We start from the raw sequence: 27,269 nt of genomic DNA on the forward strand, positions 1-27,269 counted from the left end.
CGCGCATTTTTCACTTACGTTTTTTTCATATTTCTTCTCTTAAGAGCTTTTGCAAAACTCTCAATCAAAATTAATACAGATTTTTTTTCGAAATTAAAAAAAAAAGTTTTTCTGTGATTCTTGCGTTTTGAGTCAACAAATTTTTGAATCACATCGTTCAGTGTTTCTTCTCCTAACTTGTTCATCCCATGCCTTCTTCTCTGTAATTTTGTCATTTTTGTGCCCATCTGAAAATCTTTTCATATACCAATTTTGAACTGGCCAGTTTTACTTACGAATGAATATTAAACTTATTTCTCATTTTGAGAATTTTTAACTTGCGTGTTTCGAAAGAAGCAGGCACAGTACCGGTTATTGAAGTACACGAAAACTTATTTTTGGTCAATTTTCGGTCATTTTTACCATTTTCAAGAGCCTAGAGCTCGGCTGTCAAGTGTTCAATCACTTTGAAATTTTTGGAGCTTATGAAACAGAACTTTGCATTTACAGAATTTTTTGAACATTCTTAGTTTTTCAGTTACCGTAATTCCTATAATATAAGTCCATGGGCTTCAATTTTTCAATCTCTTTCTCAGGATGGGCTTCAAGTAGAGGGTGAGCTTATATTTTTCAATGATTTATTTCCAAAAAAATTTTCTATCGAAAAATCAAAAATTTGACGATTCGGAAGTTAAGAATTCTGGAACTCAGTGTTTTGCGAAATTCGAAATTATTATTCTGCAATTCTAAATTTCAAAACTTTGAATTTATGAAATTCTGAGATTCCAGGATCTCGAAATTCAAATTTCAGGATCTCTGAAATTTTGGAAAAATTCGAAAAAATTTGAAAATCTGAAATTCCGAATTTTAGAAAGTAGAAAATCCAGGAATTGAGAAATTTGAATATAAAAAAGCTTCAAGAGAAAAAAAGCATAAAGCAGCTTAAGCTGTTCCAAAGTTCAATAATCGTGCTTCCCTAGTCGTTTTTTTTCTTGAGGTTCTATTTCCGATGATCAAGATGATCGGCAAAGGAAAATCGGCTAGTTGCATTGTTCCAAATCGCGCAAAAAAGCCAAATAATTGGTGTCGTTTTTGTCTTCATCGAACCAAGCTTGCGCTATTTGTCTTTCTTACTTCATCTTACTTTTTGTCTTCACTTTCTTCGAAAAAAAAACCACACACTGCTGTAAAGCAGCTTACTGTGTTTGGAATGTCTATTATTCTTGCGTAACACCACCACCTTTTGTGGTTGACTCATCAACAGGTCTTCTTTGTGAATGCATTTCGAAAAAAACTATAAAAACTACTTGAGAAGCATTGACAAAATTCAAATCTCTTACTTTTCTCAAAATGCAAACTACTTTAGTGGTTCTCGGGTTTTTCGCTATTCTGGCTGTCACTGATGCTTGTTTCGCATCGGGTATCTGTGGTGGAGGATGTGCTCCACCACCACCTCCAGTATGCTCCGGTGGATGTGGAGGAGGATATTCTTGTGGAAGATATGGATGCTTCAGTGCAAAGGCAAGAGGTTCTAAGACTCTTTCTTTCAAGGCTGAGGTATAAAAGCTTCCAAAACTGCAAATTTCTAATCCTAGCTTCTTTCAGCGCACCATGAGCCCAGACGAGAAATTCATGAGATGCTGTGAAGAGAGAAACCTTCCAGATGCCTGTCTCTCAAAATGCTCCTTCCGTACCTATACCAAGACTGCTCTCCAAGCTATGTACTTCAAACAGGACTACTGTCCAATGCAAGCCGCTGCTGACATCCAATACTGTGCTGCTCAAGGACAAGACCATACCGATTGCTGTGTCAGAAATGCAGTTGGAACAACTCTGGCTGGAAACAAGGTACCTAATCTTTTTAATTTTTTCTACTGTAATTTATTTCTTTCAGTGCTTCACATTCTGCGACCAACGTCCTGGAAACGTCACCCAACTCGATTTGTCCTACTTGGCTTGCTACGACAGATTCGAGAACATGAAGGCTTGCTTCTGGCAGAAGCTCAATGAACAATCGACTCCAGAATTCTCGTCTAACATCGATGGAGAGTCTGAGTTCTCCGAACAAGGACCAGCGAGACACTTTGCTTTGACCTCTTCTCGCACCTTCCAAGCCAAGACATTTGGTCAATAAGTTATACTTCACCCTTCCTTATGCACCGAAAATCATGATTGTAAAAATGGTCCCATTTTTCTTATTTAATGATAAAAATAAATTGATTAACATCACAAGGTATTGTGAATAGACAAATGGAAGGAAAAATTAATGATAAGAGAAGACAAAGAGATAATGAACAACAGTCGGCTTGGAAAATGGCAATAAAACCGTCAAACTGTCACAAATTGAGAAATTATCAATTCACCAAGAACAGAAAAATCGTAATGTGGCAAGTAAAGTTTCTTACGGTCAAGAAAAAAAAGTGAAAAGATATGCTGAACTTTTTGAAAAAGCAGAAATTAATTGGGGCCCTGGAAAAGTGGTAGACTGCTAGTAGATCATAATTGACACATATTCTGTACGAAACCAGAAAAATTGAAATGCACAACTCTTATCTCGAAGCTAATTTCGACATTTCAGACATTGTTTAGTCCTAAACATGATGGAGTTTGGCGGAACTATCGACATAGCCCTGTACATAAATAATTCAATTAGAACTGAACATAAATAATTCCGTGATATTCATCAAATCCGATTCTTTCATTTCAGTTTCACTTTATACACCTCCACTCCTGGAACAATTCTCTTACACTTTTTTCCAGCCTCCGTGCTTATCTCTCTTCATACATTCCGTATACTACTTAGTCTGATAACGAATGCCGCTCCTTTTCTATCATTTCATTTTCATTTTTTGCATCTCCATAACGTTCTCTGATGGATTTTGATTTTTCAGGTATTTCGATTCAGGAAGTAATGACCACGCCTCAACAGTCGGTGACAGATCCACTCTACCCTGGAATACTGTATGTACAAGCAATCCGAACACCACTTGAATTTTCGTTTCGTTACATACGCTACGATCTAATAGTGGATGGAGTACCAGTTCAACAAGAAGGTGAGAGTTATTCAAAACGATTTGAAAATTTTCCGATGGAGGACTACCGTAGCCTAAACATGTATTATTCTCTCATGGTTCTATGAAACTTTATGAAACTAACTCTATGACATGATTGGAGAGTTCAAAAAAGTTAGAAGAGGAACTGCAAGAAGAAGTTGTTGTCTACGGTATTTTTTGCCTTTAGTCCCGTGACCTCACCTCCTCTCTCTTCTTTTTTTACAACAATGTGCTATTCTACCAAATTTCAGGACCACCAGAAATCATCCTCAGACAAGGAGTGGTTGTCAAGAACCCAGCATACCGACCACCTGCACCTGCTTGATTCTTTCTTGTTTTATAAAATTTTATGATCGGATCAATTTATGAATGATGCTATTTTCAGTTCCGTACAATTTTTAGTTTCGTAAATCCGTACAATTGAAATCAGATCAGCTTAGTAATCGAATTTTAGAATTAACGGGATCAAGGGGAAATGAAATCGGGATGAAAGTATGAAATCGAGAAATGGGTTTCACGGGAAATAGAGAAAATCTTGATTAAGAAGTGATCCATACAATAGGCAAATGTAAGTAATCCGTTTGGGATCCGTTTGGGATCAGTTCAAGTGAGGTATATCGTTTATGAGAATGGATTCAAAGTTTAGGTGTGGTTCAAACTAATTCTCGAAAGTGAAACGGGATGAAATTTACACGATATGTTGAAAGAAAATTTGAAAAAATCGATTCTATAGCAGCTTATTGATTCTGGCCTCCTCCTTGACTTTCCATCCAGTTCATTTTATAATACACAGCATAATATGGCTCCCCGTAAAAATATGGGACATCAGAGTCGGCGGGAACTACCATTGGTCTTTTTCCATCGTCCATGAGAACCCGGCGCTGAAAATGTTGTTGCTTTTAGGAAAAAATTTGGCAAGAAATGTTTCAATGGTGATACTCAATGTCAATATTATTTTTAATAAAAATTCAAAGTATCTTACATTTTTGTGATGGACGACGGCTGTATAATGTCCGTCGCAGGAGCGCCTGTTGTCTGAGCTAGCATTTCCGAAACTCCTGTAGTAAACAGTACCGGCCAGCTGCCACATGCTCGGCTCTCCAGTGTTGTCGAGCTCCGTCAAGTCCACTACTTCTTCAAACTCCGCATGGCTTCCATCCGTATGACCGTAGACACGAAGAATATTGGAAAAACAATACTTTGTGTGGACGAAACCATCACTGAAGTCTTTCTGCAACATGTTTTCGTATATTTCAGTTAAGATTGCGATATTCTTACACAGAACTTGCAGATCCTTTTTTCTGTTTCAAATCCGGTCTTATGGAAAACCAGATTCATCATATTCGTACGGTCCTGGCCAGGGAGTCGCGTTGGAAGGTTGAAGATGGACGGCTGTAATGAAAAAAAAAAGAAAAATTGAGACTGATTGAAAATTGTGTGATACCTCCGGATCCGAGATAGTGACGGAGTTGCATGAATCGCAAGTCCATAGAGTTATCTGCTTCGGCAGTGGCAAGCTCTCCGAGCAGTATAAGCCATGAAGTGTTCTGGAAATCAGATGTAAAAATTAGCACTAAAATGAGAGTCTGCCACTCATAAACCCAAAGCTCGCTTTGATCGATTCGTACTAAGAATCGTAAATTACAAAAATTAAGCTATGATTTGGTTCAGTGTGCTCTGGAATTTTCAAGCGTTTTGAATGATTTTCTTTCCAAGACTGCAAAGTTAATACATCATATAGTTTTTATCAGGTACTGTAGACAGCATTAAATCTTGTTTTTAGAAATAAAATTCCTTTAAGATTAGGAATGTTTTGAAACTATACTCACTGGAAGAACTCCTCAGCATCCTGTTCATTCACGTTGGTAACAAGATGAAGAAGCGGCGTGCAGTGAATGATGGGGGATCCGACCAAGTACTGTGCAAAAATCGATTTCACGGCTCGATCAATTTGAGCTTGACGAATGACTGGATCATTTTCATTTTGGACAACAGTGTCCAGCCCATTTGTTCTGACGAACTCGACGAATGGTGGACACGCGAAGAGCACTTGTAGCGATGAAATGCAGAAACATTCCATGTTTGGATTCATCATGGGCTGGAAATAGTTTATATAGATTTTCAACCCATATGGATTTACCGTTGGAATGTCCAGTATTGTAACCTCGAAGTTTTGCAGAATCTCAGAAATGAGTTCTGATGTGAAGTGTGTTCCGACGTAGTCCTCCAGTTGCATGTGATACTCACCGTATCCACCCTGATACGCCGGCAAGCCTCCGTGAAGTGTACGCAGAATGGCTTGAATATCCGCATGGGTTTCACTGATGGATCTCTAGAAAAATACAAATTTGGCTTATTTCAGGAGTGTAAAATAAAGTCGAATTTCGTCGAATATTCTCAATTAGAACATCACCTTGTACTCGAACTTTGAGCTCAATTAACTCGATTTCTGTGAAAGGTATCAAAATCTTGCCAACCGTTAGAATGGAGGTAATATTATGAAAAACAATTTATCAGTTGACCATTTTTTGTTAGCTTTCAAAGGATCTGAGATGAATGCGCTCAAAATGGAAGTATCCGTTGGCAACGTAATAGGTATTTTTCAGTTTCTGAGCACTAAAATGTCGAAAGCTGATAAAATTTCAAAGCTTCAAACTCACTCTTTGCGGTCCAGATCCACTTGGCTCTGCCGAACCGATTCCAGAGTCGGCCGACAATCTCTGCTCCTCTTGACGACGCCGTCTTCGCAATCGGAGTCTTCTGCTACAAAGTACCGCCATAAAAAGCTATAGTACGTGACTAAAACTTACAGAAATGCTCTGAATCTCGCAAGCAATGACATTATTCACTCAATAAAAGGGATTTTCAATTATCTGAAACGTAAAGAATTGATTTTCGGTATAAGTGCAAGTCGAAAAAAGTGCAGCAACTATAAAATCCTTAAGAATACTATAAAATCCTAGCAACTATAAAATCCTTAGTAATCCTACGAAAATTTCAATGTCTAGAAATCCAATCTTGTCAGAAAACTACAAATATGCTTGTATAGAGAAAAGCCAAAACTCAAAAAATGTGTTCAACAAATTCTTCGGATTTCACCAAAAAAGGTAGTTGAGAAGAGAATTCAAAAAGAAAACGAAAAATTGGAAAATCATAAAAATCTCAATAAAAAGTAGGCACTAAAGTTTTTGACGTTGTCTTAGTTTTTAGGACAAAGCACAAGGACCAAAATCTATTTATAAAGTATGAATCTTCTCTCTAAAAACCAGTAAAATTGCTTCGTTCTCTTTCTTTGTAGATTTTAGAATAGGAAAAAAGGAAATGTGTGACATTTGAGGGATGCACCTGTCAAAGAATTGTTTTTTCAAAACGAATGGGCCAGATGCACAAATGGAGAAAGATACAAATTGAGACACAAATGGACTATTGTAAGATTTAGATAGCTAGCTATAGGACAAGTTTAGTAACAAGAAACAATAAGGTACTTAGTCACATACTACCTAGCAATGCATATATATTTAATCGTATTTCCTCAAATAGAAGCGCACCTAAGCCGTAAACGTTAAATTTAATTATCTCCGTTCCTGTGGAAAATATCAAAAATCTGTCAACTGATAAAATATTAAGTATATTATGATAAATATTTTATCAGTTGACAGATTTTTCATATTTCTTACAAACACCCAGATAACTGAGCTCAACGAGCACGCAACCCAATACGTGTATTATAAGCATCCAACATTCTCAGAGGCTACAGTAACCAATAGGTGCTACAGTAATCTACAGTAATTTTTTCTCCCCAAACTCACAGGAACACACAAGAAAGGCAGTGATACGCAGAGAAAGCAAAAAAAACAAAAAGAAAATTTCGCATAGACCTCACAACTATGCGTTATCCTATGCATCTTGTCGTTGAATCCTTCCCGCACACGGGACAAACAAGTGTTACCCTCAAATCTTCTAGAAACACTTGTCAAACTTGAAAGTCAATTTTGGGTAGAGGTTATAAATGGGAGGAGCAGTTAAATTGAAACGATTTTTACGCACAATACTTGTAACGGGCCGGACCAGACCGGACATTTTTCCAATTCTTTAGAGGCCTGGACCGAGTCCGCCCGATGGATTCATACAAAAACGATTTGTTATAAAAAATTATATCCGTTTTTTTGTTTTAATCGACATTTTTGAGCACCTGGGCCCTGGGCTTGGAGGGAGACCCGTAACTTTACAATTCATCCATTCCAATTCGTCCATTCGAAAAGGGAGTTCATCAATTAGATAAGTTTGAACCGAGTGGTAAAGAACGTTTAAAAAAACTAGAAATGTAGACTAAAAAATGGGTAATCTGAAGAGGAACTCGACAGGACGCGGTTACAATAACTAACTCTCAAAAACTTCAATATTCTCAGAGGCTACAGTGATCTGAAGGGGATACAGTAATCTACAGTAATCTTTTTTCCCCAAAATCACAGGAACACACAGAAAACGGATTGATACGCAGAGAAATCAGGCTATATCAACAGACAATACACGAATAGTCAGGCTGGAAAAAGAGGGAAAATGAGATTAAGACAGTCAAAATGTTCACATGGGTCTTGAATATATGCGACGCACACAGTCCAGTGAATGGGTCACGGCACGAAAAACAGACACACGGCTTAAACAACTCTTACAGTATCCTTTAGGAAATTTCTGCAGGATTAGGGAATGAGTCAGAAGGGTGTCATTCAAAATTGAATTTTGGTGGAGGAAAGAAAAAGGAAAATGGAATGTTGAGGAGACCATAATATACGTTCCAACCCTCTAATTGACCTACACAATTTATACATCTATTTGAAAAAAATGTTTAGCAGATACCTAAGTTCGGATGTCTGAGTTTGAGCCCAGTGCTCATGAGCGTCCCCTTTCACCAAACTTTGATAGGCTCCTTAGCAATCATCTTTAAGCAATTCAGACTAGATGAAAAGCAGAACTTGAACGGAAACCCTACAGGATGCAGTTAGGACACCAATCTTCTTAGAACTTCGATATCCGCAAAGGTTACAGTAATCTACAGTCATCTCTTTTTCTCCCCAAACTCGCAGAGAAATTGGGGCTATATCAGCAGACAATACACGAATAGTCAGGCGGGAAAATTAGGGAAAATGAGAGTTTCTTACAGGGAAATGAGCCAGAAGAAAGTGGAACAAAAACTTACTCTTAATAGAATGAAACATGGAATGTTGAAAAGACAACAACAAAGATCTTGCCTTTCCGCATGGGTCTCGAATATATGCGTCTAGTCCACACGGCGCAAACAACTCTTACAGTACACCCACTAGAGAATATCTGCGGATCCGGGGAATGAGTCACCAGCATTTGATGAGAAAACTGACTTTTGATGGAAGAAAAAAAAAGGAAACTGGAATGTTGAGGAGACCATAATATACGTTTCCACCTTTTAATTTACCTAGCATCATGTTCCAGAGTAGAACCTGCAACAGAAGGGCCCAAACACTGTCAAGTTCGAGCTCAATTATCTCGGTTTCTTGAAAAGATATAAAAAGTTGTCAACTGAAAAATTGTTTACCTTCATATCACCAATATTTTATCATTTGACAGATTTTTCATATCTTTCACAAGAACTGAGATAATTGAGCTCCAAGTGGACTTATATTTAAGCATTTACAGTATGCACTTTTTTGCCATTCCCAAGAAATTACGCGCTCTGAAAAATCTCAGTTCCCAAAACTCATTTCCATCAACCAAAAATTGAAGATCGGACAGCTCATTTCGAAAATAAAAATAAATGACGAGAAGAAACAAAAAAAAAGCGAGAAGGCATTTCCGTCTCGTCCCATTTTCCTTCCCTCCTATTCCGAGATTGAACGTTTTCCCATTATTCAAAGAAGAAGTATATCCAGGACCTTATAAAGAAAGGAAATAGAGTATTATTTTTTGAAAGAATTTCAGAGAGCAGGAGACCTTACAGGACCTTCAATCGATTGAAAAAAATAAGAGCATAGATTGCTAAGACAGAGCTGATGCAAGTTTTAATGATCATTAAAGGAGAGAGAGGAGCGTGAAGAGGGTGTGGAGAAGATAAAAAACAGATAAATGTTAACATCAATGAGTCCGACTATATGGACCGTGCCCAAGCATGCAATGTGTGTGTCCACCACCCAAGATACATCAAGACTCGCTGTGGAGATGACCCAAAAAGCCGCGGCTCTCTCTCTCTCTCTTCCTCACCAATTACTCATTTTATTGGTTGTGTCAAAAGAGAACGGTGATGGAGTGCAACTAGATGACGAAGAAAAAAAACCACCGCGTAGCCGCAAAAATCTGAGAGGCAGGATGAGAATGTGAAGGAGAAATGAGGTGGGAGACCAAAATTATTGAAATTGGAATGGCGAGGGAGAGCAATTTCGAAGCACCTTCTCATATCAGAGGCGCCAAGTGTATATGTATGTCCGGGGTGTGAAATCAGTGAGGAAATCAGAAAGTTTTAAATTGCATATTTATTATAAGCAGACTACTGTGTTTTATTTACAATTGGAGAAAAATAAGGAGCAAAAAGTTTGATGGGGTTTTTTTGGCGGGAAAGTGTGGAATATGGGGGGACCAAGTTACAAAAGAAAAGAGAACCGAAAAATAATTTGATGACTTTTGGAATACCCATTTTTGGGAATACCGATAAAATTACAACCGATTGAAAAAGAAAAGCATGGGAGGAGGGATGAGAGTGTGCCTAAAAAGACAATTTTGTTTTAAAAATGAGGAGAACGGAGTGTGTGACAAAGTACAGAAAAATGAGCAGTGTTTGGGGAATGAGTTGAAAGATTACAACTATTTTCCAATCATTAAAAAATGGAACGTAAAACAATGCGATGGATTTTTTTAGGGTTGAATTATGATTTTTGAAGTTAGATAAGAGACAAACGAAAAACCTTAAACTCAAGCTCCCAAATACTCCGACATTCTCAAAGTCTACTGTAATCTACAGGTGTTACAGTAGTCTACAGTATTTTTTTTCCTCATCTCAGCCAAAAAATTGGCTATATCAGAGGGCGATACACAAACAGTAAGGAGGGAAAATGAGGGAAAATGAGGGAAAATGAGAATCATGGGTCTTGAATATATGCGAGGCGCATAGTCCAGTGATTGAGTCACGCCACGAAAAACAGACACACGGCGCAAACAACTGTTACAGTACCCCACTAGAGAATATCTGCGGATCCGGGGAATGAGTCACAATGATCTGGGAAATAAGTCAGAAGAGTCTCATACGGAAATTGACATTTATTGGATGAAAATGGAATTTCTATAAGACAATAATAACGGTTTGGTCCTCTATACCTAGATGATGTACCTTTTTGGGGGAAGTCACCAAAAGACAGGAAAGTAAGGAGGGTGGACCGAGTTGCATAAAAAAGAGAACCAGGAATTGAATGATGATTTCTGGAATACCCATTTTGGGAATACCGATAAAAATACAACCGATTGAATGAAAAAAGCATGGGAGGAAGGATGAGAATGTGCCTAAAAGGACAATTTTGTTTTAAAAATGAGGAGAACGGAGTGGGATGGGGGTGGTGTGGTTTGAAAATGGGCCTAGGAATACTGTTTTTTCTGTAAATGAGAAGAAGAGCGTGTGTGACAAAGTACAGAAATGAGGGAAATTGAGGATTGCTTGGAGGGAAAATGAAGAAAGTACAGTGATAGAAGGCAGTGGCATTTATATGTACAGCAAGTCGATAGCGAAATTCATTTTTGCGCCTATTCTGAAGCATCCTCGAATCCCTCGTTCAATCCGGCTCCATTATTCCATGTCTCCCAGTTTTTGCGCCAATAAATGGCGAATCGAGGATCCCCATGCCCATCTGACACCACTTTGAGATCCCGGACAAGGCTGCCCGATTTTCCGTCGTTCATCAAGTACAGTTGCTGAAAAATATACTTTTTAGAAACGATTTTCTATTTTATTGCTTCCAAAGTTCCCCAAATCTGAGATTTCTGGTCCCAGATAGCAGTCCAAGTGAAGCCAGGATTCCCATGATTTATAATTGGGCACGGTAGAAACTTCAAAAATGGTAGCGGGTCTCGACGCGATGGGATGTACTGTCGCACAGGTTCAAACTGCGCCAAATTGGAAATCTTGGGAATCCGGGCGTCACTTTGGGCTGCTCTCTGAGCACAGAAGACCCATATTAGGGAGAACTTTAAAGACGGCATTAAAAAACTTACTCTTCCTTTGTTGATCGCAGCCACATAGTGCCCTTTGGTGAGCCGGGTCACTTCGAAGTGCACAACTCCTCCTCTGATCCACTCACTGGTTCCTGGGGTTTCCTCCAAATATCTCATGTCCACCGTGTCCTCGAAGTCAGCGAAGAGGGTGGTTTTTCGCAGTAGGTCAGCGGAGATCATCATGATGTTGGAAAGCACACAGGTCGTGAATAGGGTTCCCACTCTCATCTGATCCTGAAAAACGGAGAAATGAAAATTGAAAACTATTTCTTTGGAACATACGCATTGGGTACAGCGCAACTCCAATTTTTCTTGTCCACGTTTGTATTGCACCATCATCTTGATGTTGGTTGTGGCATCTTTTCCTTTGATTGGAGCCAACTGAAGACGAGCATGCTAAAATCATACAGTTCCAAATTCATCAGTTGGCTGAATAGCTTACATTGTCTTCCATCACTTTCACATGACCGCAGTGAAGGCATTTCCAGTGCTTGATCTCCTTGGGGCTGGCGAACGCTTTGTAGAGATATGCGTCATACAATGCCCTGAAAAATTAAAAACATTAACTTTAGCTTTCCTAGAATACACTTACCTATAGAAAGACTCGGCACACTCTTCCGTCTTTCTTGCGAATCCGAGAAGATCTAATAGTTCGGTGCAGTAGATCAACGACCACCCGGCCTGAATTTTAGCCACCAAAGAACGAACTGCATGGTGGATTTTGAGAAAGCGGTCAGAGGGTTTCTCATTTCCCAAATAGCTCAATCCATTCTTTACAAAATCAATGAAGGGCGGGCAAGCAATGAGAGCTTGCATCGTGGCGATGGCAAAGCACTCTTTGGACGGATTGTTGATTCCCTAGAAATTTTCATACAAGTTTCTGGCTTCATCGAAAATTTTCTTACCGATGGTAAACGGAAACTGGGCGCGAAGAACTTTTCCAGCATCAGGGCAACAATCTGTGGGGTGAGTCTCTTCTCAATCTCTTTGGTGGCAATATTGAAAACTGGACCATATCCATCTTTTGAACGTGCGCCCAGTTCATCGGAAAGAGTTTTGAGCTCGATGATCTCGGCAGTAAGCTCTTCGTCGGTCAGCACGGAGTAACTCAGAAGTCTAAAATTTGGTTATATTTTTGGTCAAAGCGGTTATAAAGCTCACTCTGGCTCAGTTTGCTCATAAGCTTCGTTGTTCTTTTTCTTATTCTTCTTGCGACGAAACGAGAGCTTGAACTGAAAAATAAAATTATGAACTCTTAATCCGACACCTTAGTTAGTTTTAAAATATGCTAGTGATTAGAGTTGATTGAACTATCTAGAGCATATCTTGGGATTTCTCTTTAAATCCATCAAAAACCACGTCAGCTAGATGAATGCTTAGAAGCTTCGCCCTAAATGAAACATTCTACAGTAATTTTTTTCTTTACACTCGGAATAAAAGGCATTAGATAAGGTATAGATGGCATTTTTAATAGAAAATCAGCTTATAGTCAATATGACCGGTCAATCGAGAGAGAAGAAGAGACAACTGGTACAGAAAAACAAAAGGAAAAATTTTGCATAGACCTCGCAACTATGTGTCATCCGAATGCATCTCGTCGTTGGATCCTTCCCGCACACAGAACAAACAAGTGTTACCCTCAAACCTTTTAGAAACACTTGCCAAATTTAACAGTCAATTTTGGGTGGAGGTGTTGTATTAAAAACGGGAGAAAAGCTCGAATAAACAGATTTTTGAACAAACCATAGATCTAGACTGAAAGAGGAGCAAAGAGTTCCGTTACGCCCAAAACGCTTAAGTCCACTGCCCCAAATAGAATTAATATTTCTCGGAATGTAGACTATAAGATAAATTTGAACATGAGTTGTTATTTGATAGGATGCGGCTCCCACTACGCGCCTAGGATCTCGGACGTTTTCAGAGGCTACAGTAATTTACAGGGGTTACAGTAATCTACAGTGATTTCTTTTTTTCCGCAAACTCACAGGAACGCACAAGAACTTCATTGATCCGCAGAAAAATCAGCTTTCTTAGCAGACAATACAAGAACAGTCAGGCGGGGAAAATGAGAGGCAGCTAGTCAAAATTTCCTCATGGATCTTGAATATATGCGGCGCACACAGTCCAGTGAGTGGGTCCCGCCACGAAAAATAGACACACGGCGTTAACAACTGTTACAGTACCCCTACTAGAAAATATCTGCGGATCCGGGAGAAGGCATAGTCCAGTGAGTGGGTCACCGCCACGAAGAACAGACACACGGCGCAAACAACTGTTACAGTTACCCACTAGACGATATCTGCGGATCCGGGGAATGAGTCAACAGAAAGTCATACAAAAATTGACTCTTGATGGTGAAAAAAAAGGAAAATGGAATGTATAAAAGAAAATAATAAATGTATTCGACCTCTAATTGCCCAGTCCAATGTACTGAGCCTAATTAAACTAGCCTGATCTAACTTACCAAGCCTAAATTTGCCTAGCCTGACTTCTGTTCTTTCGAACAAGCTATGAAAGTCAAGAATTGACCACTATGCCTTCTAAACCGTTTATCTGGAAAATCCCTGGACCCTTTTCACAGTACTCACCTTTGGAATACAGAGAAGACGCATTAAAGCTTCTTATTTTAGGTAGGAGCGGCTATGAGAAAAAATATTCGAATGAAAGGCGAAATGGTATTTGAATCCTATTAATCTGTGTCCTCTCCAGACTTTCGCGAGTCTCGAGTGGAGAAGTCGTCGCACCAGGAAAAGATAGATAAAAGGACCCGGCACCGCTCGGTATCCCCAAGGCCACTCATGGCTAGGTAATTTTTGAAAGGACTACTTGAAAAATGGGTCCGGTGGCCCACGTGATTGGAAAGTATCTTAAAACTTGTATTAGAAGACCCCTCTAACAGATGGGCCTCCCGAAAGGGGCTTGAAAAATAGAAGGTCTCTCCAAAATTTGAAAAAAACATGATTTTCGAATATTTTCGGTGAAAAAACATTTCTGAAACTTTGTAATTTCGCAGAAACCCCCCTTCTAATACAGATTTCACGGTAATGTAAAAAACAGGAAACTAGCCTTCTGGAATTTTGTGATGGGGGCCGTTGGAAGGCTGATTTGACTACTAGACGAGAATCCTGAATCGTCTGATGTTTCCGCCTGTTTTTGTACAGTATTCCGTGTTCTATGTCGGAAGCTGAATCTTCCTGGCAAGGCATTTATCCTGGAATATGAAATTCAAAATTAAATCTTCTTTGTTTTTATCGAACTCACATGTCTCGAAGTGTTCCCATATCTCTTAGGAACATCATTCTCGTTTGGCTGGTGTCTAGATTACCTGCATAGAAAATTAAGATAGTAGTTTGTGAAGCTATTTTTAAGCACAGAAAAACGTAGTACACCACGAAAGGGAGGGAAAAAAATCTTAACAAGAGAGGAAGTTATAAAAATGTTTCCTTAAGTTTTGCATAATTGTGGGGTTAGGAAAAGAGCAAGTTGTTCTGTTCTTCGAAAATTACAGGATAGGTTCTACCTGAAAACTCAAAAAATTAATTTCCTCTGAAGTATCAAAAGTCTAGCGTTCTATAGAGAAGAAGAAAGATAAGAAAAAAGGAACAGTTGAAAAGAACTGTATTCAAAGAGCCAAGTATTAATTCGATGAAACTATCCCTTTGTTAGTTATGATACTTTTTTGTGTTGGTCGGTCTCTGTGCCTATTGATATGCAAATGCAGAAGCTGTGATATGTGGCAACAAAAAGAAAAAAAATCGATGTTTCGAAGTAAGAGGGTATAGATATTGTAACACAAGGGAAGAAGGTAGGAGATTTATGAAGCTAACAAGATATTAAAATTTGTTAGTTTGTTTGGAATTGGAGTCATAACTCTTTTAGACAAATTACAAATTTACCGGTTTTTGAACTTTTGGGGAAAACTGAGAAGGGAGAAAAACAAATAAACCATGAAAACATGAGAAGAGAGGGTACTGGAACTGTTTTTAAGTATTCGATTTTAAAATACAGTTTTTGGATATTTTATTTATGTGGATAATGGGATAATGACTGTGGATAATGACTTAAAACCCTTTTACAGTTGACACGAAATCGAATGTCTTTGTTTTTAAGTCGGTTATCTTAATTGGAAAAAATGACAAGGAAATTCGAAATCAACCGTATCGAAATTAGCTTAAAGATAATATGAATTGGATAATAGTTCAAATTAAAAGAGCATTTATTTAAAGAGTACTGTATTTTCTAAAAAATTTAGAGTTGCGGTCCGGCATTTTCGCTGGTTCTACGTTCAATTCCTTGAGCTTCTTCGAGAATTTGAGAATATATTTTTGGGTCCACCAACTTTAATCTGTGCCAACAAAGCAACTAGCCGTTGGTCGGAAGAGGGAGTCTAAAGATCATAGCATAAAAAATTCTGATCAGGTTTCCGAAAATTTATGAAGCTAAGATTTATTAGTTTGTTTAGAATTCTTAGAATTAGATGTGAAGTTTCAGAAAATTTCACATTGTTGATTCTTCGAAAAAAACTGAACAAGGGACGAATTTATAAAGTCGTTTTTGAAAAAAACTAAAAGTTAAAAAAAAAGTGGAATAGAATCCGAAAATACAGTTTCTATCATTTAGACGATATTTCTGTAGAAAAAGCTTAAATCTTAAAATTTCTGATAATAATGAGAGATAAAGAGTGAAGTTCAGTAATCGGTCGTACTGTACAAAAGATGACGACCTTTTGTCGGTACTGTATCTTCTCATGGAATGCCATCCCACTCGAAGAACACTAAACTTTCTAACTTATCACTTCTCTCCTTTCACTTAAAAAATTCCTTTCAAAAAATGAATGATAGTCACTTTTCACCGAAACCATTCTCTCCTAATTGCCCAAACGATAACCGTTTGCATTCCAATCAGCGACTGATGTGGCAAAAAAGATGAGAGATAGCAGAAAACAGTGTCCCCTATTGGTTCATGAACGGAAAAAAAGAGAACAAAAAGAGAAATGGTTGGCCCCGTGGCAGCTAAAAGTGTGATCAACAATCTCGAGGATAGTTTCTGCCGTTCTCCGAAAAAGGACATATTTTGCAACAAGAAAGCGGTGGGCACCGTGACTTTTTGAAGCAACATATAGAGCTGAGAAGGTGTGGTTGCTTCTCTTCAACCAACAATTTTACTTTTTCGCAAAATTATTGGTGATGAAAAGTATAAAAAGAACGGGGAAGTGCAGCAGCGGCAGCCAAAAATGAAGAAGATACAAGGTAAAAAGAAAGGACGGTTGTCGAGGGTACCCATACCGTTTTTGGAGAAGCTCGAGTGATGAAGGATGGAGGGGAAAAAAGGAGAAAACAAGGAAAGTAAATAAACAGTTGCTTGAGGTTGTCAAGAAGTTAAACTCGTGGACCCAGTGTTGAAGGTACAGCGTCGCTGAGCTACGGTAGCCTTCCAATATTTTAAATGAAATTGGCCCCATAGCCATCGTCAAAAAAATGCATACCGTAACTTCAAAAAAATCCAAAAATCTACTGTTTCCCCTTTTTGAATAAACACGATATAATTGAACCTTAACAACTATCAAGACATCACAAAAGGCTGTGAAAAATCATAAATCGCGAATGGCAATCATTTATTATCATTACAAAAAATCAACACCCCTACCCCCTCCCCCCTCTCTCACAAAAGAGATACATCCCATTTCTGTTCTTCATTGTTTCTTCTTTTTTGTCCTTTTTTTAGTACAGCTGCACTTTTTTCTCCTAAAAGTGGCAAACGGTTTGTGTTTCAAACATTGTAGCCCATTATTTGAAAGGATTTCCTAGGTTTGCCAGGAATCGCGTGACAAATTGGGTTGATTTGTTTTAATGGGTCGATTTTTACTTGTTTGCATAATTATAGGTTTAAGGTTGCCTTGGGAAATAGTAAACGACTAGCAAGCATTGAATCGTGATAAAAATAAAACGACTGTCGTATTCCCTTAGCAGAACGCCCTCTCTTATATTTTAAGCTCAATTATCTTTGCTCCTATCAGAGATATCAAGTCTTTGTCAACTGAATACATGTTCAACGTAATGTCACCAACATTTTATCAATTAACCGATTTTTGATATCTTCCCCAGTAACCCAGATAATTTAGCTCAAGCGCAAGTGTATTACAGGAAAAAAGACATTTTAGAAAAAACTCGTACAGAAAATCTTTAAAAAATTTTATGAATTGTTTCAGAGACCATTTTTGAATTACAGTTTTTTCTCATGACTTTTCTTGCCCCATGCCCAAGAATTTTTCTAGAATCAAAAGTTGTTTTGATTTTTGATGATGACGTAAGTATAAAAGTAAATATCAGTGTCAATGAAATTTAAAGGTCATTTTCAAAAGTGTTGGTTTCAAAAAAATTTCGCAACATTTAGAAACAGTTGGATTTTCGCGGCTGAATTTTATAGAATTTTATAAAATTTTAGTAATTTTCAAAGAAAAATTCTGTCAAAAATCTTAGAATCTCAGAATCTCAGAATCTTAGAATCTCAAAATCTCAGAATCTCAGAATCTCAGAATCTCAGAATCTCAAAATCTCAGAATCTCAGAATCTCAGAATCTAAAAATCTCAAAATCTCAGAATCTCAGAATCTCAGAATCTTAGAATTTCAGAATCTCAGAATCTCAGAATCTCAGAATCTCAGAATCTCAGAATCTCAGAATCTCAGAATCTCAGAATCTCAGAATCTCAGAATCTTAGAATTTCAGAATCTCAGAATCTCAGAATCTCAGAATCTCAGAATCTCAGAATCTCAGAATCTCAGAATCTCAAAATCTCAGAATCTCAGAATCTCAGAATCTCAGAATCTCAGAATCTTAGAATCTCAGAATCTCAGAATCTCAGAATCTCAGAATCTTAGAATCTCAGAATCTCAGAATCTTAGAATCATATATCTTAGAATCATATATCTTAGAATATCAAATACTCAGAATACCAGAATCTGCTAGAATTAAAGACTTTTTTCACATTTCAACTATTTTTTTTTCTGTTGTTAAAATTTCGATTCTCAACCCTACGGAATCCCGATTAGTTAGAAAACCAAAATCACCATAGACATGAAGCATTTGGTGGTCCATAATTGAATATTACACATCTCTATGAAGGTCCCAAGTCCTTTCCAGTGATTCAAGGAGACTTTTGAGACCCACCTACACACGAACAGACCCGCAGAGTTGTTTCCATAATAATAAGAAGAAGATAGTACTACCAATGTATCATTCCAAAAGTAAAAAGAGCCAACAAAATGAAAGTGCGGCCTTGGTGTTGTCACTGAGGAGTACATAACCGCATCAAAAATTCATCAATTAATGTGTTGGCTTCTAACAATGCGAGTCAGAAAGTATAACTCGGGAGGACAGAGAGGGTAAAGATAAAAATGCAATTCAATTTGCATAATTCTATTCATGAGATTTTTTGTTAATAATTGTTTGATTTTGATTAAGAGAGCAATATGAATTACCATAGCCCATCTATTGCTCCAAGCCCGGAGTGCCCTTCTATTAGAGGAGTCCATTTATTGAAGAGCTCCTCCTAATTCAGGTATTACTCGAATTCATTTTTGAGAAATTTTGTTTTGAAAACTCAAAAAAAATCCGGCTTTAAAAGTTTTGGAAAATGCACAAAACACGGAAAATTTTTATTTCTTCATTTCTTTTTCCAAGCTTTTTTGTCCCAGTCGAATTATCGGAATTCAGTTTTATGTCCAGTTTTTATATCTTAATTCATCCTGAAAACGTGTTTTTTTTCATATCTCATAAATTCAGAATTTTTATGGTCCACCTGAAAATCTGAAAATCCATCAATCACCAAAAACACAAGGAAAATCATTTTTCAAACATTTTATTCAAAGAAAATTCAATTGTTTTGTGTTGTCTGGAAATGGAAAAAAAGAGGGGGTCGTATAATCCAACCGGTAGCCTATTGCAAAACTGCACAGGGCCTGGATAGAGATTTTCAAAGAAAAAAGGGATTTAAGAGAAATGAGACAAGTGTCGGAATTTTAAAGTTCCAGTAAAAGTGATAACACATGGAGAACGAGAAGTTTGGGGGAAAGGGGGAAAAGGGTCAATTAAACATTTTCAAGGACAATTGGAAAATTATTAAATGAGTCGGGAGGAATTCTTGGAGAACAAAAAGAAATCAATCGGGGGGAAAGTCATATTATTTCAAATCCACACGAAACTTATTATGAATGGTTTTGCAACACGGAATAGGACGTTTTCTAATCTATCGCTGATTACCGGGAAGAACAAAAAAGTAGATTTCAGTGGGTGTTGGGTGTTGCAGATTTTGATAAAATCACAAAATCCGCAGACTAGGTTGGAAAAAAGGGTAGACTCAGAGATGCGGAGGTGGGGAGGGACGAAAAATGAAATTGAATAAAATAAAACTGTAGTTTTGGGAACGTTAGAGACGGGCAAGAAGAATAGGGAATTTTCGGGTTAAGCGGGGAAAATCATCTAGTCATGAACTTTTGAAAAAAGATAAATTTTTTGTTTGAAATTCGATGAAAATTGGGGGAAGGGTTATGGTTGAAACCGGCAAAAGAAAGAAGAAGGAAAAATTTGTAAATCCATAGAATATTGACTACAATACAGTATTCCGAGTTTTTAGCGTCATTCAGATGACCAGGGCGCGACGATTATAACAAAAAACACAACAAAATAAGGCTCCAAACGGTATACGTCCCTTAACAATTTTGTGACTTTTTTCTCTAGAACAAAAACCAAAAACCTAATGGTGTAGTCCGCCAAAGAAAACAATTTGAAGCTCATTTGGAAAGAAAAAAGGCCAAGCGAGAGACAAGCAAAACACACAATTTCTCTGGAGCAGTCAGTTTTGAAGCGAAATGATTAGGACTCGAAACTTGTCGTGGGTGTTACATACAGTTGGAACAAATTTTGATGTGATTTTTGTGAACATTGAAACAGAGAGAAGCGAGAGATTTAGAGAAAGAGAGAAAAGAGAATCAAAACCAGAAAAGGAAAGATATAGAAGAAGTGAAAAAAAGAGACAGAGAGAGAGGGAAATTATAAGAGATAGGAAATGAAAAACGGGGTGAAACGGTGAGCAGATTTTGCATTTGGTGACGGTGTGGAAGAAGCTGCACACTGATTGGTTCTAGTAGCGAGGCGGTAGCTGACCACTGACTGAAAACAAATACAATCATCTCCCATGACGACAGTTAGGATAGAGATAGGGGGTGCAGGATGGGATAGGACAGGAGTCAAAGAGCCCCGAAGCTTGCTTAGCCCAATTTTTTGAGTTAGAGTGTTCGAAAACTAAAATTTGTGTGGTGATGGGGTTACATTGAGATCTAGAAAAAAAATATGAAAGTCGGTAGAAGGAGTTTTTAAAGCTAGACAAATAACATTATGTACGGTTTCCAAAATGACTGTAGGTATGATAAAAAAGAGTAATCCAGATGAGTCTTCTAGAACGGTGGTGGCTGCATGTACTCACAAGAGACAGTTGGCACATATCCTTGCAGTGTTTGCAGAAGATATGGATTGAACTGGGGCGTTTGTGGAGCGGCTGGCGAGAAGAGCATGGCTCCGTTCTTGTCGAGAGCTGGTCGTTTCACTGGGACGGCACCCTAGAAAAAATGATTGTGAAGAGATTAGAAAATTGATTCCCAAATTTTTCTAAAAATACAACCCAGATAAAAATAATGGAGAAGCTTAAAGTTAGGGAAAAATAAAATTGCAAAGATGCAAGGGACAGAAAAAAATGTAGCAATCAATATTTTGCAGCTTCCTATTGGATGATTTGTTTTTTTTAACATCTAGCTAAAACTACAAACGTTGTAGTTTCTCTGAAGAAAAAATTTATATATCTGGCTCACTTTTGAGGTTTGAACTGCCTTGTAACCGAACGCCAGCTCATACAATTTGAGCTCAATTATCTCAATTTCCGGAACAGCTATCGAAAACTTGTTAACTGATAAAATGTTGGTAAAATTATGACAAACATTCTATCAGTTGGCAAAGTTTGGATATCTTTGATAGGAACCGAGATAATTAAGCTCGAAATTCAAGAACAGAAAAGAGCTGCGTTGCAACGCTTTAATTATTCTTCAAAATGTCATTCCGTGACTTATATCACAATTTTTTTAATTTTCACAATAGTTACTACAAAAATAATTTCGAAATTGTATAAAATTTCGATTTCAGCTAAGAACCGTAGTACAGTGACTACCATAAACCTGTAATAAAAAAGCCCCCCTAGCTGTAAACTTTGAGATCGATTTTCTCGGTTTCTGTCAAAGGTATCAAAAAGTTATCCACTGATAAATTGTTTATCATAATATCAGAAAAATTTTGTCAGTTGATTACTTTTTGATATCTGTCACAGAAACCGAGATAATTGAACTCAAAATTGACAGTACATATATGAGCCCTCTTATCACAGGATTTACGATATCTGCTTTCAAAAAAATTTTCTATGAAGATAAATTTTATGTGCTTTCAACTATTCTGATCTGTTTTTCTTTTTTTCTTTCACAAAACAAATTGCAAATTTGCCTAAGCCCGATCAATTACATGCTTACAATACACACTCCATCGATACACATCAAGCAATGCTTGGAGACTCATTTTCCAAATTTTCCATTGCTATTTTCATGAAAAAACAAACTATTTTGGTACTAGCAGCATTCAGGGAGAGAGACCAGTTAACAAAAAAAAAAGAAAAATGCACGCAAAATGGTGAGTTTCTGAGCAAGCACTGGCAAATATTTTGTGCCGTCTATCCCTGCAATCATATCTAGTACCAGAATCGTTAGTGGCAAGCTTAGAATTCAGAACCAAAAAAGGAAAGAGAAAGAGAAAAATAAACCAAAACATTTAAGAGTTTGTTTCCAAAATCTCTCTTGTCTAAATAAAAGGGATACCGCGGCCAGTGACAGCAGTTGTGTGTGAGCTGCCGCCGTCCTGTCGTTGCCATTCGATGTGTCCTCTTCCAGCGCTCGTTTCCTCTGAAGCCGAAGCAACGGTGAAGGCGTTGGTGGCTGTGTCGACGAGTTGGCGACAAGTGCAGCGGCTGCCGATTGCGCCGAAAGCAGTCCTCCAACGTTGCCAAGCAATGCGGCAGTTTGTAGCTGCTAAAACAGAGCGCAATGTCAGCCAAAGCGAGTCTCATGCGATATTGTGTCACACCCGGTTTCTTTTTCAGAATCATTTGGCTGCTCAGATGCTATTCTCCTGACTTGGATGTCTCCGGTTGTTATAATAGGGGTTGTTTCAAAGCTATGTTCCAAAAAATTATACCGAAATCAGAAACAATGGGGAAAGAAGGCTCTAAAAAAAGAGGGCGAGCACAACAAATCAGGGTTAAATCCATCCCAAAAACATGAATTAATGTTTTTCATTCAACCCACTCATCCGGAAAGTTTTCGGGCTATTTAAGGGTCACTTTAAGCATAGTAAGGTAGTTTCGAGAAACACAAAAGCCGGGCAAACATGTGAAGATACTCAAATCAAAATGAATAACATCCAATTTCCATTCCAAAGACACCGTGTGCAACATTCATCGCAAAGTATTTTTTTTAATTTTTTAAGTTTTCCAATTATATGAGACGTGCTTTGAGAGAGTTTTGTGTGAGAAGGGAGGCAGAGCGAGCGTTCGCAACCGAATGAAAAATGAAAGGAAAAAATTGTGAGGGAGAAGGAAATGAACCGAAAAGTATTTTTTGAGTATCTAGAATTATTGATTTTCACAAAATTTTTGATCTATCGTAAATACTTTAATAGAAGTCCATCTGAACCGTCACCTTTACAATCATATATCTCAGTTCCTGTAGAAGATACCAATAAGTAGTCAACTGATAAAATATTGCTGATATTATGATACACATTTTATCTGTTGACTACTTTTCAATATCTTCGACAAAAACCGAGATAAATAGGCTCAAAGATAGCGGTCTGGGTGGCCTTCTATTAGAGGGTTTACTGTATGTATTTTCACAAAAAAAAATCAGGTCATGCATGCTATGTAATTTTCTTCCTCTTCCAAAAAAAATTTTTTTCGAAAAAAGATCGGTGGTGCGAATAGGCATTTACACGATGCAAGTGCATAGGATAGAAGGGGAGGGATAATCAAGCTATTTTCAAGGTACCGTACCTGAGCAGCGGCTGCGTATGGGTCTGGAAGCACTTGTTGATACATCATCCCGTTGTAGTACTGTGGATACATTTGAGTGTTTGGAAGCAAGTTGACTGCAGCTGCTTGTTGTTGCTGAAAAATTTCAATTTTCATAATTTTTTTGAGTTTTGGAGATCATACCAGTGCCAGCATTGGGTTGATCATTTGATTTCCACCCTGGTTGATTTGAGCGGAGAGCAAATTTTTGAGCGCCAAATGATTTCTACCATTAATCAACAACTGATCTTTGATGTGCTGTGGTGGATGGAGGTACTTGCATTTTGGATTCTCTCGTGTACATCTTCCCTGGAAAGAAAAAAGGAATGAAAAAAGGAATGGAATTGGTCCCTAATCAGTCATCCGTCTCGGTGACTCGGTTTTCTTTCTTCTAGCTTAGCTTTTTTTCGTTTCTCTTCCTTTTTTGTTTTCTCCATAGAATGACGGAAATTGAGTGAAATTTTCCTTTAGTTGCCTCTGGGGACATGGTCAGCTCTATTAAAATTTTTTAGTTGTCCTGATCCAAAACCGCGAAAATAAAACCGCGAAAAACCCGAAAATACGTTTTTCATTTGATTTTTTTGATTTTTCGACCATTTTCAGAAGCCTGGAGCTTGGCTGTCAAGTTTCCGTTCACTTTGAAAATTTCAGAGGGTATAAAACAGACCTAGATGGAAAATTTTGCATTCACAGAATTTTCGGAAATCCCTAGTTTTTCCGCTATTCTCCGATTTCCGAAGGAAACTTTCTTTGGGAAACGGTGTCTTCCAGAAAACGGCAAATAGCTGAAAACATAGCAATTTTCCAAAAATTCTGTAAATACAAAATTTTCAATCTAGGGTTGTTCTACATTTTTCAAAATTTTCAAAGTGATTTGAAACTTGATAACCGAGCTCCAGACTTTTGAAAATGCCAAAAATCAGCTAAAACACATATGCTATTGATCGGTACTGTACTGGACCACTGAAATAAAGTCTTTTCCAAAGTCCCTAGCTATATCTCCAACTTGGAAGACCTAGGGTCGTATTTCAAGTTTGGCTCTTCTCCTAGATGTCAGTGAGTCAAACTAGGCACTGGCTATCTTCCTTTCTTATCCACTCTACAAATCTCTATTGGATTGTTGTGTATTCAAAAATTATGAGAGGGCTCTGGCTCGCCATCTACATCTTCATCTTCTCCACACGCCATTTCTTTTCAAAGTCCGACAGATTTCAAATAGAGATATGGCACATCAAGAAGTCGTCAGTTTTGGAATGTCCCTTGGCTCGCGTTTCCACAAACAATTCAATTGATATCGATGTTTTCCGGTGGTGGTGGTGTTGAGCAGTCACCAGCAGCCAGCCGGCTTAGAAGCAATTGAGGAACCAAGCGAAACAGCCTCATTTTCCCGCAAATTACCCCCCGTCCCCTCCTTTTTGGGACCTTCTCGTCTAACAGTTAATTGTGTTATCCTCATCCTCCGACCTTCATTCTAATTCCCATGGGGTTCTATGGTTCTATATGTCGAAACAAGCTCACAAACAAAAGGAATAGGGAATAAGACAATGCAATAACCCCTGGAGGCTGCTACTCAGAATTCGGGCAAAAGTTTCGCTCGGGGGTGTCATCTGTTAAATGTCGCAAATTTCGCGACCCGTTATCGAGAACATTGAAGTCGCCCATCAGTCATTCCTAAAACGTTTTGTTACAAGAACACTCTCTGGAACGATCTCCAGGGAGCCATCCAGTCAGAGAAGGCCATAAAAATAGTCCAGACAGAAATGATACTCTATGAATTTAAGAATAGGCCCCTCTCCTTGCCATAAACAATTGCTCAAAACTTTCTTCGAGTATACGCCAGATGTTTATAAACAATACGCTAACGGAATAATATGTTGGCTTTAAAAGAAAAGCATGTGGTGGCCCACCCCGATGAGTCAGTGAGCGAAAACATGAAAAAAAAGCCCCTCGCAAACCTTTATACTGTCGTAGCAAGCCGTCACTCGTCCTTGTTGAACGTCGACATTAGGCGGCGGATGAGCAAATTTGCATTCTTGATCCGATCGTGCGCATTGTCCTCGCAGAAATTCGCGACAAACTTCCACCTGTGCAAAAAATACTTTTTTTTTTTGGTTTGTGAGGTTTGTAATTGGCGCCTAGAACATTTTCCCGAGAAAGGACAGACTGTAATCCTATTATCGCACTTTTCCACTTTTTCCCAAATTCCCTTAAGCCTCAGAAAAATAGGACAGAGGTCTTTTTGTTTTCAAATGGTTCTTTTTTTCTTCAATGTTTCGCAATGACCTAGAGAAACTTAATTAACTCCAAAGAGAAGCTTCTTCAAAAAAAGACTACTGTAGCTATACCAGGAAATTGGAAAGAGACTACGAAATTGAAAATTGAAGTACCCCCAAGCAATTTCAGCAATCAAGTGCGGGCAGGAAGATTTCGCAACGGCCTGGGTAGGCTGTTAATCAAACAATTGTGGGAACCATGTCAGCCCCCCCCCCCCCCCGGAAGAGCTAAGATGGCAAACACGCCGATCTAGAAGAGAGAAAAGCTCATCCCAGAGTCATTCAATTCTTTTTCGTTCCCCTCTTCTTCCACCGAAACGTCTTCCGTTTGGCTTCAAGCGCATCTTAATAACGTCTCCTATTACGTCTGGGGCACCCGCAGTTTTGCATTTATATGATAAAAATTGAAATTAAAATTAGAATGAAAAAATGAGTCGTCATGTTATCCCAAAAAATAAGACATACCTGTAACCACCGACTGTCTTTCACATTGAAAACTTGTGACATGAGATTGGCATTGGGTGTGGCGGCAAGCGATGAAGCTACTGGCGTCGTTCCGGCGGCATTACTGTTCTCGTCGAACATTCTGAAAGTAATATTGAAATCAGATTGTGTTGTATAAACAAAATTGGGACAGAGAATCAAAAAAGTCTCCAAATATAGGGGAAGGAAGGAGGCAAACGTTGAGTCACAATAGTACGAATTTTTTTTTCTTCGTCTTTTTCCGCCTTTGGGAAGTTTCGTTGGTAAATGAAACAAACATACAGTATTACTGTTATAGGCTGATTTGAAAAAACACATATTTGGAAATCTGCGCAAACTGGTTTGGCTAGACTACCTCGTAGAACGAACGATTGTCAAAAAAAAAGAGGGAAAATTGAAATCAACCGAATTTCAAATTAGGTTCATAAAATCCGTTGAAAAAATATACTCCAAACTAAAAATTTTGTGACCGAGATTGCTAAGAATCTTCTTCTTGACAAGTGAAGTCAACTCCGGAAAAGGCGACGGGGCGCAAACTTTTGAGCCGAAAAATCTTAACGACGCTCCATAAAATAAGTCGTTTCGGTCTTTCTTAAAAGAGAGAACTGATAGAGTGAGAAGGGAAGAGAAAAGGATGGGCGGGAGATGGGGTACAGTGTTCGAGAATGGTCAGTTTCATTCATATTTACTGCCTGCTAGTGTAATTTTTAAATTGCTAAGGCTGGAAACTGTAAAGTTGTGTCCGACGCTATTGTCCTGGCTTTTTTCTGTAAGCTATGGACAGGAGGAGAACGAAAAAATTGAAGAAGGGAAAGAGAAAACATTTTAATTGAAAAAGTAATGCCGCTTCAATAGAATGATGACAGACGGTGACGAAAGGGAAATAAGAATGGAGGGGGCGTCCAGGAAAGCCTCAAAAGCCAAATGAGAAAAAATTCGATTTTAGAAATAAGGAAAAAACTAGGAGTCTACCTAAACAGTCTGAGTCTAGCTGAATATTCTAAGTCTAGTTAAACAGTCTGAGTCTATCTAAATGGTCTGTCTTTTCTTGTAAATGATTGACAAAACACAAATGCAACCGTACCGAAGAACAAGCA

At 38.1% G+C, this 27,269-nt stretch overlaps 5 protein-coding genes across 5 annotated transcripts; 2 read left to right on the top strand and 3 right to left on the bottom strand.

Moving 5' to 3' along the window:
- Positions 1–1,329: 1,329 nt before the first annotated feature.
- CBG15974 lies at positions 1,330–2,113 on the top strand (the record flags this gene model as incomplete). Its single annotated transcript, XM_002643318.1, has 3 exons — positions 1,330–1,536; positions 1,585–1,827; positions 1,874–2,113. 3 exons carry the CDS (start codon positions 1,330–1,332, stop codon positions 2,111–2,113), a joined length of 690 nt encoding a protein of 229 aa, XP_002643364.1.
- Positions 2,114–2,890: 777 nt separating this feature from the next.
- CBG27463 lies at positions 2,891–3,357 on the top strand (the record flags this gene model as incomplete). Its single annotated transcript, XM_045238923.1, has 2 exons — positions 2,891–3,032; positions 3,284–3,357. The coding sequence occupies 2 exons, from the start codon at positions 2,891–2,893 to the stop codon at positions 3,355–3,357; spliced, it is 216 nt and encodes a 71-aa protein (XP_045099829.1).
- Positions 3,358–3,769: 412 nt separating this feature from the next.
- On the bottom strand, positions 3,770–5,874 carry CBG15972 (the record flags this gene model as incomplete). The annotated part of the gene is made up of 8 exons (XM_002643317.2): positions 3,770–3,913; positions 4,015–4,263; positions 4,311–4,424; positions 4,477–4,579; positions 4,862–5,130; positions 5,173–5,364; positions 5,693–5,795; positions 5,843–5,874. The coding sequence occupies 8 exons, from the start codon at positions 5,872–5,874 to the stop codon at positions 3,770–3,772; spliced, it is 1,206 nt and encodes a 401-aa protein (XP_002643363.2).
- Positions 5,875–10,790: 4,916 nt separating this feature from the next.
- On the bottom strand, positions 10,791–14,539 carry CBG15971 (the record flags this gene model as incomplete). The annotated part of the gene is made up of 9 exons (XM_045238924.1): positions 10,791–10,958; positions 11,259–11,492; positions 11,541–11,654; positions 11,701–11,803; positions 11,851–12,116; positions 12,164–12,374; positions 12,420–12,490; positions 14,418–14,469; positions 14,520–14,539. 9 exons carry the CDS (start codon positions 14,537–14,539, stop codon positions 10,791–10,793), a joined length of 1,239 nt encoding a protein of 412 aa, XP_045095954.1.
- A 6,172-nt stretch (positions 14,540–20,711) lies between these two features.
- On the bottom strand, positions 20,712–26,274 carry Cbr-mbl-1 (the record flags this gene model as incomplete). Its single annotated transcript, XM_045238925.1, has 6 exons — positions 20,712–20,873; positions 22,170–22,379; positions 23,399–23,512; positions 23,561–23,725; positions 25,372–25,500; positions 26,155–26,274. 6 exons carry the CDS (start codon positions 26,272–26,274, stop codon positions 20,712–20,714), a joined length of 900 nt encoding a protein of 299 aa, XP_045095955.1.
- Between the last annotated feature and the right edge of the window lie 995 nt (positions 26,275–27,269).

The sequence above is a fragment of the Caenorhabditis briggsae genome, assembly GCF_000004555.2.
Source record: "Caenorhabditis briggsae complete genome, chrX, whole genome shotgun sequence".
NCBI classification, from domain to species: domain Eukaryota; kingdom Metazoa; phylum Nematoda; class Chromadorea; order Rhabditida; family Rhabditidae; genus Caenorhabditis; species Caenorhabditis briggsae.